Below are 15,188 nucleotides of genomic sequence, written 5' to 3'. Positions count from 1 at the left end.
CTCTCTGTGCCCGTTTCGTCCTGGGCACGACAAGACAATCAATGATAGTGCCTCTTAGGTCGTTCTCGGGAATAAACGTGTACGTGTACATGTAAAGCACTAAGAACCGTGCCCACAGTTAGCCGGGGTTGCTGTTTTTACTGTTGGGGACGGGGGAGGGCAGTGGGGTGGAAGCAGGGCCAAGCCAGGAAGGCTCTGGAGAATCGGGGCGCCCCGTCCTCCGTCCTGCAGCGTTTGGGTCTGGGTTCGGGATGTCAGGGCCCGCTGACCTCGGAGACCTCCGCCTGCTCCTCCGCACCCGGGATGGCAAAGACCAGCGCCTGGTGCTGACGTCGGCCTTCAAGGCCCCATTCCCCCCCCCCCCCCGCGCCCGCCCGCCCACCGCGGCCTCCTCTGAGGGCGGAGCCCGGGAGCCCACCGCCCCGCCCCTGCGCGCCGCGGGCCCGGGGCGCTGAGAGGGGCGCGCAGCGGAGCTCTCAGACCCCGTACCCCGAGGCCCAGACCCCTAGGAGCGCGGGACTCACTGAGTTCCCCCACCCTGAGCGGCAGAATCGGGGAGGGTGTCGGTGCGGAGAGCCCAGGAGGTCCCGGCCTATAGCCGTGGGCTGTGAGAGGCGCAGCTGGGGGGGCACCGCTCTTCTCCCGGGTCCTGGCGCTGGGGACAGGGAGGCAAAACCTTGGCCAGGAAATCGGCTCAAGCCAGGTTTGGACTGAGGGCGGGAGACTTGGGGACCCCCGCAGGGGGACTGTGAGGGCGAGAATAGTCTCCGTGGTTGAGTTGTGTGGTGGGTTGGTGGTGTTATGGGGGAAGTGTGCAAAGGTGGATTGTGGTAAAACAGGAGGTGTCAGCGGAGCGGGTGAGTGTGGGCCATGCATGTGGGTGGAGAAAGAGAGGGGTGTGTGGCCCCGGGTGTTTGGGCAGATGTGCAAGGGAAGTGATGCGGACGGGGGAGAGTGTCCAGGCTGCATGTGTGGGAAGCCTGTACATATATGTGCCTCTGGGGAGAATCTGATGCTGGGGGGATTAGGATGAATGTGCAAGGAGTTATTTAGGGTGAGTGAGTAAGACCGTTGGGAGCTCGTGTTGTTTGGGGCAAGTAGGCAAACAGTCCCTTGGGATGTGAATGTGCACAGGTGGAGGTGGGGACTGGGCTTGCCTGGATGGGTATGTGTGGTAGGTATTGAGAGTGTGCAGGCTTGGGGGCACAGGCGGTGTGTGAACTAAGCATCATTGGGGTTGGGTGTGGGGGAGAGGGATGAGAGTGTCAACCCAGGATGGGTGTGTAGTTCATGGGCCAAGTAAGTGTGTAAGGCATGGTTTGGAATAAATGTGCAACAGGTGTGTGGTTTTTGCCTGAGGAGAGAGAAGCCTGGAACTGAATGTCCAGAGTCCTGAGTTCTCTTCACAACTTGGACCAACCTCTGTTACTCTCTGGGCCTCGGTTTTACTATCTGTAAAATGGGTCTGAGGATGGTTCAGCTACCTTGTCTTTGCCTGGAGTCTCTCCAAAGCCAGGACTCAGGGAAAAGATAAAAGTGAGACTTCTACAACTTGTCTTTTTCTTTCCCCTACTCCTAGGAAGCCCCTCTGGGAGCCTCTCCCGAGCCATGGACAACCCCAGTCTTCCAGATCTCCAACAGCCTCTGCTGGTGGGTGTAGGCGGTGAGCCCCCTGTCCAGAAGCCTGGTGAGCCTGAGCCAGGGCCTCCCTTTCGAGAGACAGCCTTTGCAGAATCACTGAGGGGTTGGCAGTTCCTGCCACCATCTCTTCCTTCTGTGAGTGCTGTACTGGGGGAGCCAGGGCTCCCCGACCTTGAGGTAGGAGCAGGACCACTAAGGTAGGCTCCTTAGTGGGAGCTGGGGGAGGGGGCTGGAGGTGAATCCAGCTGTGGCCAACATCCGGCAGGCTGCTGGCCAACTCCAGCTGCCAGCTGCTGGCCTGGAGTCTCACTTCGCAACTGCGTTTGGCCTTCCTGGGTTTCCAGGTGTGGTTTTTCCTGTTCTCCATCCCCCCTGGCTTCTTTACCTTTTTCTCTCCAGATTCATCTCTCATCTTTGTTCCCTTTGTGTCTGTTTGTCTTCCCTCTGATTTCTGACCCCCCTGTTCTCTATCAGTCCATGTCTTTCCAAAGCCAATGCATCTCTGTGCCTCTGTTTGCCCTGGTCTCTCTCTCTCTCTCTTTTCCAATTAATGCCATTTTTTATAATTTCTTATTCCTTGTGCATTTTGTCAAGCTTGTCTTTTATCTGCTAAACATGGTTTTCCAGTTGCTATTGCCACATAAGAAGTCACCCCAAAGCTTAGTAGCTTAAAACAACAACAATCATTATCATGGCTCATGGTTTCCATGGGTTGGGAACTTGGGAAGGACTTGGGTGGTTCTGCCTCAGGGTCTTTCATGAGGTTGCGGTCAGCCAGTGGCTAGAGCTGGAACAGTCAGGGTCTGAAGCAGCTGGGGTCTGGTTGACTAAACTCTCTCTTAATGTAGTCTCAGGGCTTCTGCAGGAGTCTCCCCACGTGGGCTGGTTTGGGCTTACAGCACAGCGCCTTCAGGGCAGCCAAGACTCCTTATGTGCCTCCAGCCTCCGGCAGGAGTGTTTCAGCAAAGCAGAAGCTGCCTCACCTTTTCTGACTTATGCTTGCAAGTCGCGTTGCATTACTTCCACCACATTCTATCAATTACAGATGAATCATAGCCTTCCCAGACTCAAGGAAAGTGGACATAGACCTCACCCCTGATGAGATTATCAGTCACACAGTAAGAAGAGCATGTGGGAGGGGAGAGATGGGTGTGGCCATCTTGGGAAACACGGTCTGCCCCACTGTGGCAGTAAGCTTCACTTTGACATGGTTTGTGTCAAAGAATCCCATTAGTTGAAGACCTCGAGGGCCTTATTACCTAGCTCTCCTCCATGGTTCCTGTCTGCCTGGTTATCTTTGCACGCTGGTCACTGTATTTGAAAAATTGTTTTGAGGCCTAGAATGAAAGTACCTTCCTCAGGAGAGGATTTGGTTTGCTTTTGTCAGCTGTCTGGGGGTACTACCAGTGAAAGATCATTTTTAATCTAGTTCAAGGTCTGAACGAAAGGTTAATTTTTCATTCAGGGATTGGTAAATGGGATTGGTAAATGCCTGCAGGGCGGAAGGGGCCTTCTCTGTTCATTTGACCTCTCTGTTAAATTAACCTTGATTTTCACTTCAGTTTTGGCTTTACAGTAACTCCTTAAAGTCTTGTGAGCTATTTGATGCAAGATTTAAAAATATATATTTTTAACCTAGAACCTGTAGTTTCAGCAGGCAGGTTTGTCCTAGTAATTTAGGCCACCAGAGCTGGCTCCCCTAATCGCCATCTTTTTGCAGGTTCCAGTCACCATTGGTTTCTGTCTCCACTTCAGCGGTTTTTAACTCAGAGCTTATAAGCGGCTGTAGTATCCATGAGTGGACCTGTGAGCTTGAAACTGAACTCAGAGCTTTTGAGTGTGGGTGAGGCTTTTCTCTGGAGACAGGGTCCAGAGCTTCCCGTCAGAGGGATCCAGGATGTGGGCAAGTGAAGGGCCTACCTCTTGGAACATTTTTCTCTCTTGGTGCCTTTGGGGGCACGGGGAGTGGAGCAGTGGGGCAAGGAGGATGGGTGGAGATGACCACTTAGGCTGTCTCCTGCCCATAGGATGTGTCATCCAGTGACAGTGACTCGGACTGGGATGGGGGCGGCCTCTCTCCCCACTCCTACCCCACGACCACCTTGGCTTGGCTCTCTTCTCCATGCTGTGCTGTTTCTGGCCCGTGGGCATTGCTGCCTTCTGCCTGGCCCAGAAGGTCAGTCTGTGGGTGGAGCTGGGAGGGGGTTGGATAGAGAAGAGAAAAGTGCATTCGAAAGAAAAGAAAAAAAGAGGAGGCCTGCTTGGGGGGGAAAAAAAAAGTGATGGAGAAAGGATTTACATAGAAACATTCAGGGGTAAAATGAGGCATTTTTCACAGAGGGCAGCCCAGAGTGGTGGTTAAGAACCTGAGCTCCAATCCTAGGCCTGCCACCCTCTGGTAAGGTTGTGGGCAAGCCACTTAAACTCCTGGTGCCTCATTTTCCTCATCTGTAAAATGGGAACAAATAATTTCTGCCTCAGGGTCATTGTGAGGCTCAGCGAGTTAGAACTGTGGCATATAGTAATATATGCATATTTTCATTAATCACCCAGTATCCCCAGTGCCCAACTGTGCCTGACCCACAGTAGCTGCTCCCTATGTTTTTGGAACATATGAATGAATACGTGGGTGTGTTGGGTGGGGGAGGGGTCGGGCTGCGGGAAGCAGGGTGGGATGAGGGGATACCTGAGTCACCGCTGCCCAACGCCTCCACAGACCAACAAGGCTTGGGCCAAGGGGGACGTCCAGGGGGCAGGGGCCGCCTCCCGCCGCGCCTTCCTGCTGGGGGTCCTGGCCGTCGGGCTGGGCGTGTGCACGTACGCGGCCGCCCTGGTTACCCTGGCCGCCTACCTCGCCTCCCGGGACCCGCCCTAGTTGCCCCTGCGGTCCCCACTGTGAACCCAGGGGCCGGCCGCCCAGCGCGTCCGCGGTCGGAGTGGAGAATCCAGGTGGATGAGGCGGCGGCGGCTGCGGCGGCAGCAACGTCCAAAAACGGGGAGTGAGTCGGTTCTCCCCCTCCCCCGCACCCCCCTTCCTGGAGGCCGCAAACAGCGATTAAACACCAGACACTCCTGCCGCCAAACCTGTGTCAGTCTGTGTGGGAAGGCGGAAGGGACGGGCCGGAGTGACAGGGTGCCCCCCGGGGTGCTTCCGGACACCTCAGAGCCAGTGAAGAGGGAATCCGAGGAAGCTCGGCGGGCTTCCAAATTGCAGAATATTCTCTTCACAACGTGGGTGATAGGTAGAGAATTAGAGAAAGCCAGGTTCCAAGGCCTTCCTCCTCCAAGTTCACTGTGTAACCTCTGCCCACGTACCTTCTGAGCCTCACTTTTCCTCATCTGCAAAATGGGACTAATTTCTCCCACACCTGGAGCAGTTCTGAAGACTAAATGAGTCACACAGTGTAAACAGCAGCCTCCCCCAGAGCTCCTTCGCCATCAAATGGCAAAATCCAACTCAGACTGCCTTACACAACAAAAGGGAAGCTGAGGGAGAACTGGATTGAGGGCCTCAGATAAAATAGTCTGGTCTCCCCATCTCTTGGCTTCACTGCACAGGCTCCGCCTCGCGGGGGAGGAGAATGGAGCAGGCAGCTCTGGTACCCCAAAGGTCCTCTTTCCCAGGCACCCTCTCAGTGGCCCACCCGGGCTAGGAGACAGCCCCATCACATAGCCTGAGATTGGGAGGGATGGGGCCTTCAGGCCTCAAAGTGCTGGCACTCTGGCAGGCAAAACAGCCCTGTTCTGAGCTTATCAGAGGTACATTAAACGGAGCCTGATATTACCAAGTAATAAAGTGAGAGGGGTTTAGTTTTTTTCATTCCACTTAATGCCATTTAATCGTACTTCTTAGAAGAAAACACTATTCCGTTTGTGCTCTCCTGCGTGTCTTCACGGAGTGTAACTTCAAGGTAAAGATATTTATGCATTTCCTTCTTGTTTACTGGGGATGAAAATGACACCTGCTCAAAGGGGCAATTGTGGGCACCGTGTGGGCCAGTTTAAGCATGTGGAGTGTGCAGCACAGGGCCCCCAGATGTGTCATAAAACCCTACACGTCAGTGGCACACAGGACCTGGCAGCCACGTGGCCCACCTGTGGGGACGTTATGCCTTGCTGGATGCTAGCGTGATCTTGGCTCCTGACCCCTGAATGGGAGGGTGGGGATCAGTCAAATCAGAACTGAAAATACACCCATTTCCAAAAGCCCCTCAGGGGGTGCTATCACCCCTGAGAGAGAACCAAGAGGCCTTGGCCACTTCCTTTCACAGACAGGGACCCGAGGTCCAGAATGCGCTGGCACCTCCAGTGTTTGTCTGCACAGTGAGGGCTCTGGGTCTGGACCTTTTTTTTTGGCCGCACCAAGTGGCACGCGGGATCCCCAACTAGGGATCGAAGCCGTGCGCCCTGCAGTGGACGCGTGGAATCTTAACTGCTGGACGGCCAGGGAAGTCCCTGGGTCTGGACTCTTGAGTGGGGCCCGTGCTCCACCACTTAACTAGCTGGTGACCTCTGGTGGATAACTGGCTTCTGAGCTTGTTCCCTTCCCTTCTTCTTTTTTTTTTTTTTTTTTTTTTTGTGGTATGCGGGCCTCTCACTGCTGTGGCCTCCCCCACCGCGGAGCACAGGCTCCCGATACGCAGGCTCAGCAGCCATGGCTCACGGGCCTAGTTGCTCAGCACGCAGGATCCTCCCGGACCGGGGCATGAACCCGCGCCCCCTGCATCGGCAGGCAGACCCCCAACCACTGCGCCACCAGGGAAGCCCTCTTTCTTGAATTTTATTTATTTTTTTGGCTGCGTTGGGTCTTCATTACTACACGCAGGCTCTCTCTAGTTGCGGCGAGTGGGGGCTACTCTTGTGGAGCACGGGCTCTAGGCACGTGGGCTCAGCAGCTGGGGCACGTGGGCTCAGTAGTTGTGGCTCGAGGGCTCTAGAGCACAGGTTCAGTAGTTGTGGTGCACGGGCTTAAGTGCTCCTTGGCATGTGGGATCTTCCCGGACCAGGGCTCGAACCCGTGTCCCCTGCATTGGCAGGCGGATCTGTAACCACTGCGCAACCAGGGAAGTCCCTTGTTTCCTTACCTTAAAACAGACTGTAACAACAGCCACACCTCACAGGGTTGTCGTGTGGGTAAAAGCAACATTCAGAGCCAGATTCCCCTCCGAGGCCCACGAAGGCCACTGCCTCCCTGACCGTCTCCTTGCTCTCCTTAGTCCTCTGCTCCAGCCACACTGGCCACCTTGCTGGTCCTTGAACCTCTGCCCGTCTCTGCCAGGGGGTCCTCCCCCCGCATGTCCACGAGTCCCCGAGTTCGTCCCTGGCCTCTTCCTGGGCTTCCCTCAGATGTTCCCCTCTCCACGAAGGTGTCCCCGACTGATGTATTAAATCTGCCCTCCCCCGACTCACCTAAACCCGTCTTCCCTGTTTGTTCTTAAATAGCATCCACCATCCAAAAAACACCAATTTTATTTGTCCATCACATCACTGCTCCTCGAACCTGGGACGTGGGCCTCATTCACTGCTGAGGCCTGCACACTCTAACAGCAGTCCCACTTCACCGGGCTGTTAGAATGAGTCGAGTCAGTCAATAAACGCACCATCCTACTAGTGTTTTCCTGGGGTGGGGTGGAGTCTGTGCCCCCCGGGCCCAGGGGCTGGCTATAGCCACTTTCTCAGCAGGGCTGGGCTACCAGTTTATTTGATGCTGGAGGTGGTGGGAGGGGCAGCTTGCCCCAGCGTGCCTCAGCTCTTCGAGTAACGCCTCTGCAGAGATTCCCGGTAGAAGCGGAAGACGTGCTGGGAGGCAGCCTGGGCTGCAGCCAGGCACTGCTGGAGCTGGGAAGGGAGAGGGGCTTAGTGCTGCGGGCCCAGGCCTGCACCCACGGGCCCAGGCCTGCACCCACACGGCCTGACAGGCCCCACCTCCCAGTTCACCGGGAGCCCCGCCCCCCAAGGGGAGGCAGGTGGAGCGGGATTTACTCTCAGTGCATTTCCTTCTTCCCCACCTCATGGGCTCCTTCAAGGGGAAGAGGCCTCAGGGGTCAGGTTCCAGCAGCTCCAGGCCCTCAGACCAAAGGCATCAGGCATCCTGACCCCTGGACGTGACCCCAACCTTGTTGAGCTCCGGGGCCAGATTGGAATTTTAGAGCCACAGGCCCTGTGACTCCAAATAGTCTTAAAAGCATGGAACCTGAGACCCCAAATCTTTACTGCCTTGTATACCTGGATTCACAGGAGGGCCAGGTGGGAAATATTCTCGGAGACCATTTGGCCCAACAGGTGCCAAACTCTGTTTTTCAGACACCCCGAGTTCCAGGGTGCACAGCTCTGAGCTGGAAGCTGGGAGGCCTCAAGGCGCCCCCATCTCTTGATTTCAATCTGTGCCCCTCTCTTCTCATAAATTGGTCTTCCCTTTAAAATTCCCACAAAGGTTTCTATGGCTACAAAGTTTGAAAACTCCTGTTTACAGAAGGGATGCAAGGACGAGGCCCTCCTCAAGCTTCCTAGGATTGGGACAGGACCTCGTGTCAGGTGGGTGGGAAGGATCTGGCATTCACCCCCAATTGCACACTGGTACCTCAGCATCAGAGTAGAGCCCCTTAGTGGTGGACATCAGCAGCTTCCGTTCCACGCTGTCAAGTGCAAAGGTCAGGACTGCCCGGGCCTCCTAGGGATGAGGGGTACAAGGTGGGGGACCTGGGACTCTCTCCTCAGACACAATCTTAGCTGGTCCCAAAGAGGAGGCTTGCTTTTCCCTCACGTATCAACTGTATTTTTTTTCTTTTTGGGCTACATACCACCCCTTCCCTGCTTCCTTGAGTAATCACTACCCATGCCAAATTCCACCACATGGTTCTGACAGGGGGTTCAGAGCACAGTATCCTGCACCACAGGGGCAGCAGCCACAGTGCCGGTCATTCCCCGGTGCCTCCCATCTCCCTGCAGTGCTCTGTACCCCTGGGGCTGGAAGCCAGCAAACTGTACTTCCCAGATTCCCCTGCCAGTTAGGTTCTACCAGCAATCTGGTGGGAGACTGGGAGGGAGGAGAGAGCACCTTGGTCCTCATTGCAGCAGGAGTTTGGGGTATATCACCTGCCACAGGAGGCATGGAGATGGGGTGGGTTCTGGACTTCAGCAGCCAGGGCAAAGCCAGCCCATCTCTGTGCATCTAGATCTGACTGCATCAGTGCCTCCACCAGTACAGAGCAGGAGCTGGCGTCCGGCTTCTAATCTCTGGGTGTCCTTTCTTCTTCCCTTTTGCTCCTTCAGCTCTTCCAATACGGTTATAACTAGTTCCTTGCATTAAATTCTGTCTGAAATCCCCCCAGGGGTTTCTGCTTTCCCGACTGGATGTGACTGTTACAGTCCTGAGCAGATAACTGGGAATAACCAGAACCCTAGCACACTGTGACCTTGAGCCAATGAAGAAAAAACTCTTTCCTCCTTTGCTTTTGTTTTTGAACCTCTTAAAATCAGTTCCTTTTTTGCTTCAGCAGGTTAGAGTTGGGTTTCTAGCACTTTCCCAGATGAACAGGGCAGAGTTTGCCAGCTGAGACTGAGGTGACAAGCCAACTGTTTTGGAGAAGTGAGGCCTAGAGGAGGAGAGGAAGAGTGTCTGCCCAAGGCCTTTCACCACCCTGCCCTTCATACCTACCTTTTCTTGCTTGGCTGTGGGGTCCAGCAGGAGGGTCCCATCAGAGTCCAGAGCACAGGTGACCCCACAGAAGAGGGCCCGCATGGGCACACCTGCGTCCACCAGTGCCATGCAGGCGGCATTCAGGCAACAGGCCAGGAGCTGAGTGCCACAGGCAGTGGTTAAGAGTTTCTTTTTTTTCTTCCTTTTTTTTGGCCGCACTGTGAAGCTTGTGGGATCTTAGTTCCCCAATCAGGGATTAAACCCAGGCCCTCAGCAGTGAGAGAGCAGAGTCCTAACCACTGGACCGCCAGGGAATTCCCAGGTTAAGAGTTTCTACTGGAGGGCTGGTCAGCAGAACATATCCATGCCTCCATTCACCCTGCCAGTGCCTGTAGCAGACATCACTAATTGATCACAGAAAGGCAGAGTAGTTCTGGGATCACGTATCCTTGGGTTCCAGACCTGAATTTGCCACCTCTAAGCTGTGTGACCTTGAGCAAGTTATGTATTCCCTCTGAGCCTCAATCAGGGATCATGATGATATTCAACAGATATGCACCTTCAGGGAAACGGAGGGCAGAAGCCTTCCAAGATCACACAAGTAGGCAGTGGCAGAGCCAGGCCTGGAGCTGGGGTATCTAGAGCATGCAGTGCTACCAGGCGATAGATGGGCAGGGTGACAGAGGGAGGGGTCGGTGTCCTCAGGGAGCCCACAGTCCAGGGGAGAGGTGTGGCCCTGGCATAGTGCAAGGTGAGCACAGGCCTGAGTCAGACAGATGGCCCCACCTCAGTTTCCTCAAGTCTTTCCTCTCCAGGGCCCAGTTTCACAATCAATCAGTCCCACCTCTGCCACTGACCCTCCATCGCCTCCCCTCTGTGAAATGGGTTCGCAACAGTCCTCCTTTTCCCTCATCTGTGAAGTGTCTGCCCAACGCAGGGCCATGCACCTGCAAAGCCATCTAGAAATGCCTGTTTCTGGTCCTTGGCCTCTACCTTTCTCTACCTCTACCCAAACCACAGCGATCTTTCAAGGCTGAGCTGCTGAACCTAAGGTTCTACCTGCTCAGGGCTCCCCCGGTGTTGAGCCTCAAATCCAAGCTCAGGGTCAGAGTTGAGGTCACTGGCACAGGCTTTGGATTCTGGAGGACTTCCTGGAGGAGGTGGCCTAGAGGAAAGGATACAGAGCCAGCATCGCTGACGACCTGCAGCACCACGGTTATGGAGGTGCGGGGGTGCAGAGCTCCCAGCACCACCGCTTCACACGTGTTTCTGATCAGCCGCTCCCGGCTCTTCTCCGCTACGCCTGGGGAAATCAGGGGTGGGGTGGGGTTGTCAGGCTCTTCCCTTCCATCTGGCTCACCTTCCTCCATATGCCCCACCCAAGCCCTCTGGAAAAGGGCCTGCAGTCCCAGTCCGGGCTGCTGGAAGACCCTGAATGGATAACAGAGGAGTCCCAGTGGGAAGGAGGCAGGGCCTGACTGCCACCCACCAGACCCCTGCCACTTCCAGCACCCACCAAAGGAGCCTCCCGGGGAAGAGAACCTCTGAGCTCCCATGTCCAGTGCTGCTGTCCACTCCCATCCCAGTGGGCCCAGCCCTGGGGAGTGAGGGGGACAGAGTAAAAGAGTGGAAAAACAGGTTAATGGAAAGGAGGAGAGATGGAGCCAGGAAAGAGGAGGGGAAAGTGAAGATGGAGAGAGACAGGGAGAAAGAGAGAAAAGTGACAGAAACAGGGACTCAGAAGCAGAGAGTTGGAGAAAGAGACAGAAATAGCTGAGGGCAGGGGACTTCCCTGGTGGTCCAGTGGGTAAGATTCCGCACACCCAAAGCAGGGGGCCCAGGTTCGATCCCTGGTTGGGGAACTAGATCCTGCATGCATGCCGCAACTAAGAGCCCGTATGACGCAACTAAGACCCGGCACAGCCAAAATAAATAAATATCCAAAAAAAAAAAAAAAAGGAAAGAAATAGCTGAGGGGTGATGAGAGGGAGGGGGGGAGTGGAGACCAGGAACAGCAGTGAGGCAGACACGGGGTGAGAGGCCCAATTACCAGGCAGACCGATCTTCGGCCTCAGGGTCACCTCCAGTGTGGCCTTGTTGAAGATCTCTTTGCTGACTTTCACCTCTGCTGGCCCATACACGCCTGCCAGGACGGAGGTATCGCCTGGGGAGACAGCATGGGAGGCCTCACCCAACTCTTCCCTGCCTCTGGGGCCCAACGCCTGGCACTTAACATTGTGGGCCCTGAGCCAGGTGGCCAGGGTTGCCCACATCACCCTCACCGTGGCTCACCATTTGTTGGCAGTGATTCTTTGAGCACTTGCTTCATTTCTCTGCCTCCACTTCCTCATCTGTAAAATGGGGATAACTACAGTACCTCCCTCACAGCTGTGAGGGTTACATGAGATAAAAAGAAAACCACTTACGACTGTGCCTGTAAGTGCTGAGTGCCCAAAAGACTTCAGCTATTACTAGAAACTTTAATGGGAAGTTCTTCCTGAGAGCTAAACTTTCTCCCTCTTACTGCTGCTGGTCCCAACTTCTCCATCCAAAGCTTCCCTTAGCCCAGCTCTCTTCCCTCAGGCTCACATCCCCAAACTGTGCAGCAGTCGGGACACCTGAGAAAGAGATAAATATCTGGGGGTGGGGCCTGACGCCTGCTTATTTCCTCCAGGCTCTGTAACCTCAGCCGATTTTGCTCACTTCTCTGGGCCTTAGTTTCACCATCTGCAGAATGAGGAGACTGGACCTCAGCAGCAGCTTGCAAACTTTCCTGACCCTAACTCCCAATAAGAAATACGTTTTAGAGCAGGACCTAAAACTCACCCAAATCTGTGTGCATGTAAATGGAACAAAAGCCTCACAAAACAACTCTTACCGTTATTGCTTTGATATACTCTGATATCTTCTACTCTATTGCAGTTAAAAATAACCACGAATGACGCAGTGGTTCTCAACCCTGGCTGCACAACGGACTCACTGTGTAGCTTTAAAAGATACTGATGCCCAGGTCCCTCCCCCAGAGAGCCTAATTCCATTGCTGGGGGTTGGGGCTCAGGCACCAGCTCCACAGGCCATTCTACTGTGTAGCTGGGCCTGCAACCTGCAGTGGGAAGAAACGGAGCTCCAGCAAAGCTTCAAAACACTGGGCTGCAATCAGACTCACCACAGCAATTAATTCAAAAATGGAGAAGGCCAGCCTTAGTTGGGAGTGGGTAGGTTCTGGGGCTTTGCATTTTTAACCTCATCAGAGATTCTGAGGCCAGAAGCATGTAGGACACACTTTTGAAGGTCTGCAAAGGACCCTGCTCCAGGGTCCTGGGCTTTGGGGTTTTAGAACACAAAAGGGGCTCAGTATTTCTTAAGCGCTAAGAAACTCCAGGCATCTGCATTGAGCAAGAGAGCTAAGCCCTGGGGAGGTCTCGGGTAGAGGCCTTTTTTTCCCTGGGGTTGGCGGGGAGGAGCTGCCACACAATGGAGGGGATTCTCCCGGCTCCAGGAGAATGCACCCGGCTCCAGGAGAATGCACCCGAAGGGGGAAATTATCCAAGCAGAACAAGAGCCACACTGGGGCCTTCCTTCCTGTTACTCCAGTGAGCACAAGAGTCCCTCCCCTCTGGACCCCACATCCATCTAACTCCTGCCCCATTTATCTGGCCCTCTTACAGCAAAGCTCCTGAAGAGCGGTCTCCACTCACTGACTCCTTCTTTTCCTCCTAGACCCCATCCCTCCACCAGAACAGCTCTTGACTGCGCCACCAATGACATACGTCCAAGTTGTCAACCCACAGGTCTAGCCCATCCTCACGTGATGCAGCCTCTCAGTAGGACTGATGCAGCTGGTTGGCCCTTACAGCTCAAACACGTTCTTCTCTGGGCTCCAGGTCACCGCCCTCTCTTGGTTTTCCTCCTACCTTACTATCTTCTCCTTCTCAGTGTCTTTTCCTAGCTCTGCACAAGCTAGAAGACCCAGGGCTTAGTCCTGGGACTGCTTCTCTTCTCCATCTATACTAATTTTCTTGGTGATCCCATCCAATCGGTAGCTTGAAATACTATTTATAGCCGAAGGATTCCAAATTCCAGACTTGTATGTACTGCTGCCCAGTCCACACTGCCACGGGGATGTCTACTATGCATTGTAAATTTAATGTTCCAAACTGAACTCATCTTCTCCTAGCACAGCTGATCTGGGAAAAAAACTTTTGCGTTATCCCTGACTCCTTTTTTTCATATCCCCAAACCAAACCATCTGCAAAATCTGTCAGTTTTCCCTTCAGAATCTCACCCCCTGCACTGCTTCCACTCTGGTCTGAGCCACCCTTACCTCCCCCTTTCCCCCTCTAACCTCAACAGTGCAGCCAGAGAGATTCTGTTAACATATATTCAGATCATGTCACATGGCTGCATTCTCAATCACTAGGCCTTACATGACGGGCAGGCCTCCTTACCTCCCTCCCGCCTCCTGTCTCTGCTGCAGCCACACTTGTTCCCTGACTATTCCTCACCAAGCAAGTTTTGGCCTCAGAGGTTCCCAATGCTTGGTAAGTTTTCCTCTTGATCTCTTTAGGGTTTGCTCCCTTACCTTTAGGTTTTTATTCAGAAGGTACCATCTCAGTGAGGCCTTTCCTTACCATCCTAATTAAGACTGCAACCCTTTCTGGCACACCCTAATCCTCTTCCCTACTATATTTTTCTCCACCGCATTTTACTATATATTTTACTTAGTTATCTTTTGTCTGTCTCTTTGACTAGAACGTAAACTCCATTAGGGCAGGGATTTTAAAAAATTTTTTATCCATGTATTCTCAGTGCTAGCAAAAATACGTGTGTTCAATGAAGGAATGAATGAAAGCAGGTTCTGTACCTGGGTCTGAGGTAATGCCCTAAGGCAGGGCCTGAAGCATTTATGGGGGTGATCCTTAGGCCTGTCTCCAGAGGAATATTTCCCGGGGTCAGGGAGGTGAGTCTAGTCTGAGAATTATTTAGCTAGGGGAAGGGGATATTTACCTAATAGGTAAGACCTGCCCCAACCTTAGGGATATAGAAAGAGTTGTGTATCCCAATCAAAGGGATATTTACCCAATGGGTGGGGGTGGGGCTGGGGACATCACCCTCGATCTGATAAGTATCTACTTCGGTAGAAGATCTGCCACGGGTCCAGGGAGTTATTAAACCGCTAGTGGTGATCTGCCAGTCCACTGGGTATTTATGCGAACAAAGGGGTTTGCCTCACCCCGGGATGTATGGACGCAGGGTGCGTGTGTGGGAGGCGGGGGAGGAACCTAGTCAAGGGAGACACCCGGGTAAGGAGATTTCCCCTATTCTGGAGTATTCGTTCTTAAGAGGAAGTCTGCCCCTCCCTCATTCTGAGTACTTACCAAAGTGGAAATACCTTCTCCCGGCTAGTCTGGAGGGAGAGGTATATGTATGCAGTAGTATCCACCCCGGCAAGAAATGCACCAGTCCAGGAGGAATATTTACCAGCTAACACAGTACACTGTAACCGCGCCCTAAAACGAATACGACCTGGGTGAGTTCCTACCTTGCAGGAAAGAGGCCGAGCCATCAGGCCGGGACAACAAATTCTGTTCGCAGGCAAAGTTCCGGAGGCTACAACCGGGACCCCGAGGGCCGGACTCTATTCCAGACTCAGCGCGGATCTTAGTCTCAGTCTGCATCACTCCCTCCATCGCCCCGGAGCCCACGTGCAGCCGGGATTGTCGCTTCTGCCCAGAAGCGCGGGCTTGCTTACAGACTGCGTACCTAGTGCGCACGCGCCGACCCGGGGCGGGGGAGGGGGCGTCTCCAGGATCAGCTTCCGCACGTGGCTCCGCGTTTACTAACAATTTGGTCCCTCCCACTCCCGCCTCGAAAGTCCAGGAAAGCCATTGGACAGAAGCGAAGAGAG

General features: G+C 54.1%; 2 protein-coding genes across 2 annotated transcripts; one reads left to right on the top strand and one right to left on the bottom strand.

Moving 5' to 3' along the window:
* Nucleotides 1–451: 451 nt before the first annotated feature.
* Nucleotides 452–4,696, top strand: TMEM91 (transmembrane protein 91). Its single transcript, XM_030874168.2, is given in 5 exon segments — nucleotides 452–703; nucleotides 1,580–1,818; nucleotides 3,669–3,711; nucleotides 3,714–3,817; nucleotides 4,358–4,696. Coding segments are annotated over 4 exon segments (516 nt in total). The 5' UTR covers nucleotides 452–703; nucleotides 1,580–1,608; the 3' UTR covers nucleotides 4,517–4,696.
* Nucleotides 4,697–7,092: 2,396 nt separating this feature from the next.
* Nucleotides 7,093–14,986, bottom strand: EXOSC5 (exosome component 5). Its single transcript, XM_030874165.3, has 6 exons — nucleotides 14,823–14,986; nucleotides 11,331–11,444; nucleotides 10,462–10,583; nucleotides 9,299–9,439; nucleotides 8,222–8,311; nucleotides 7,093–7,479 (listed from the first exon to the last, which is right to left on the bottom strand). The coding sequence occupies exons 1-6, from the start codon at nucleotides 14,968–14,970 to the stop codon at nucleotides 7,387–7,389; spliced, it is 708 nt and encodes a 235-aa protein (XP_030730025.1). The 5' UTR covers nucleotides 14,971–14,986; the 3' UTR covers nucleotides 7,093–7,386.
* Nucleotides 14,987–15,188: the final 202 nt, after the last annotated feature.

The sequence above is a fragment of the Globicephala melas genome, chromosome 19 (genome assembly GCF_963455315.2).
Source record: "Globicephala melas chromosome 19, mGloMel1.2, whole genome shotgun sequence".
Classification (NCBI taxonomy): Eukaryota; Metazoa; Chordata; class Mammalia; order Artiodactyla; family Delphinidae; genus Globicephala; species Globicephala melas.
This window is presented reverse-complemented; position numbering and strand designations above follow the sequence as displayed.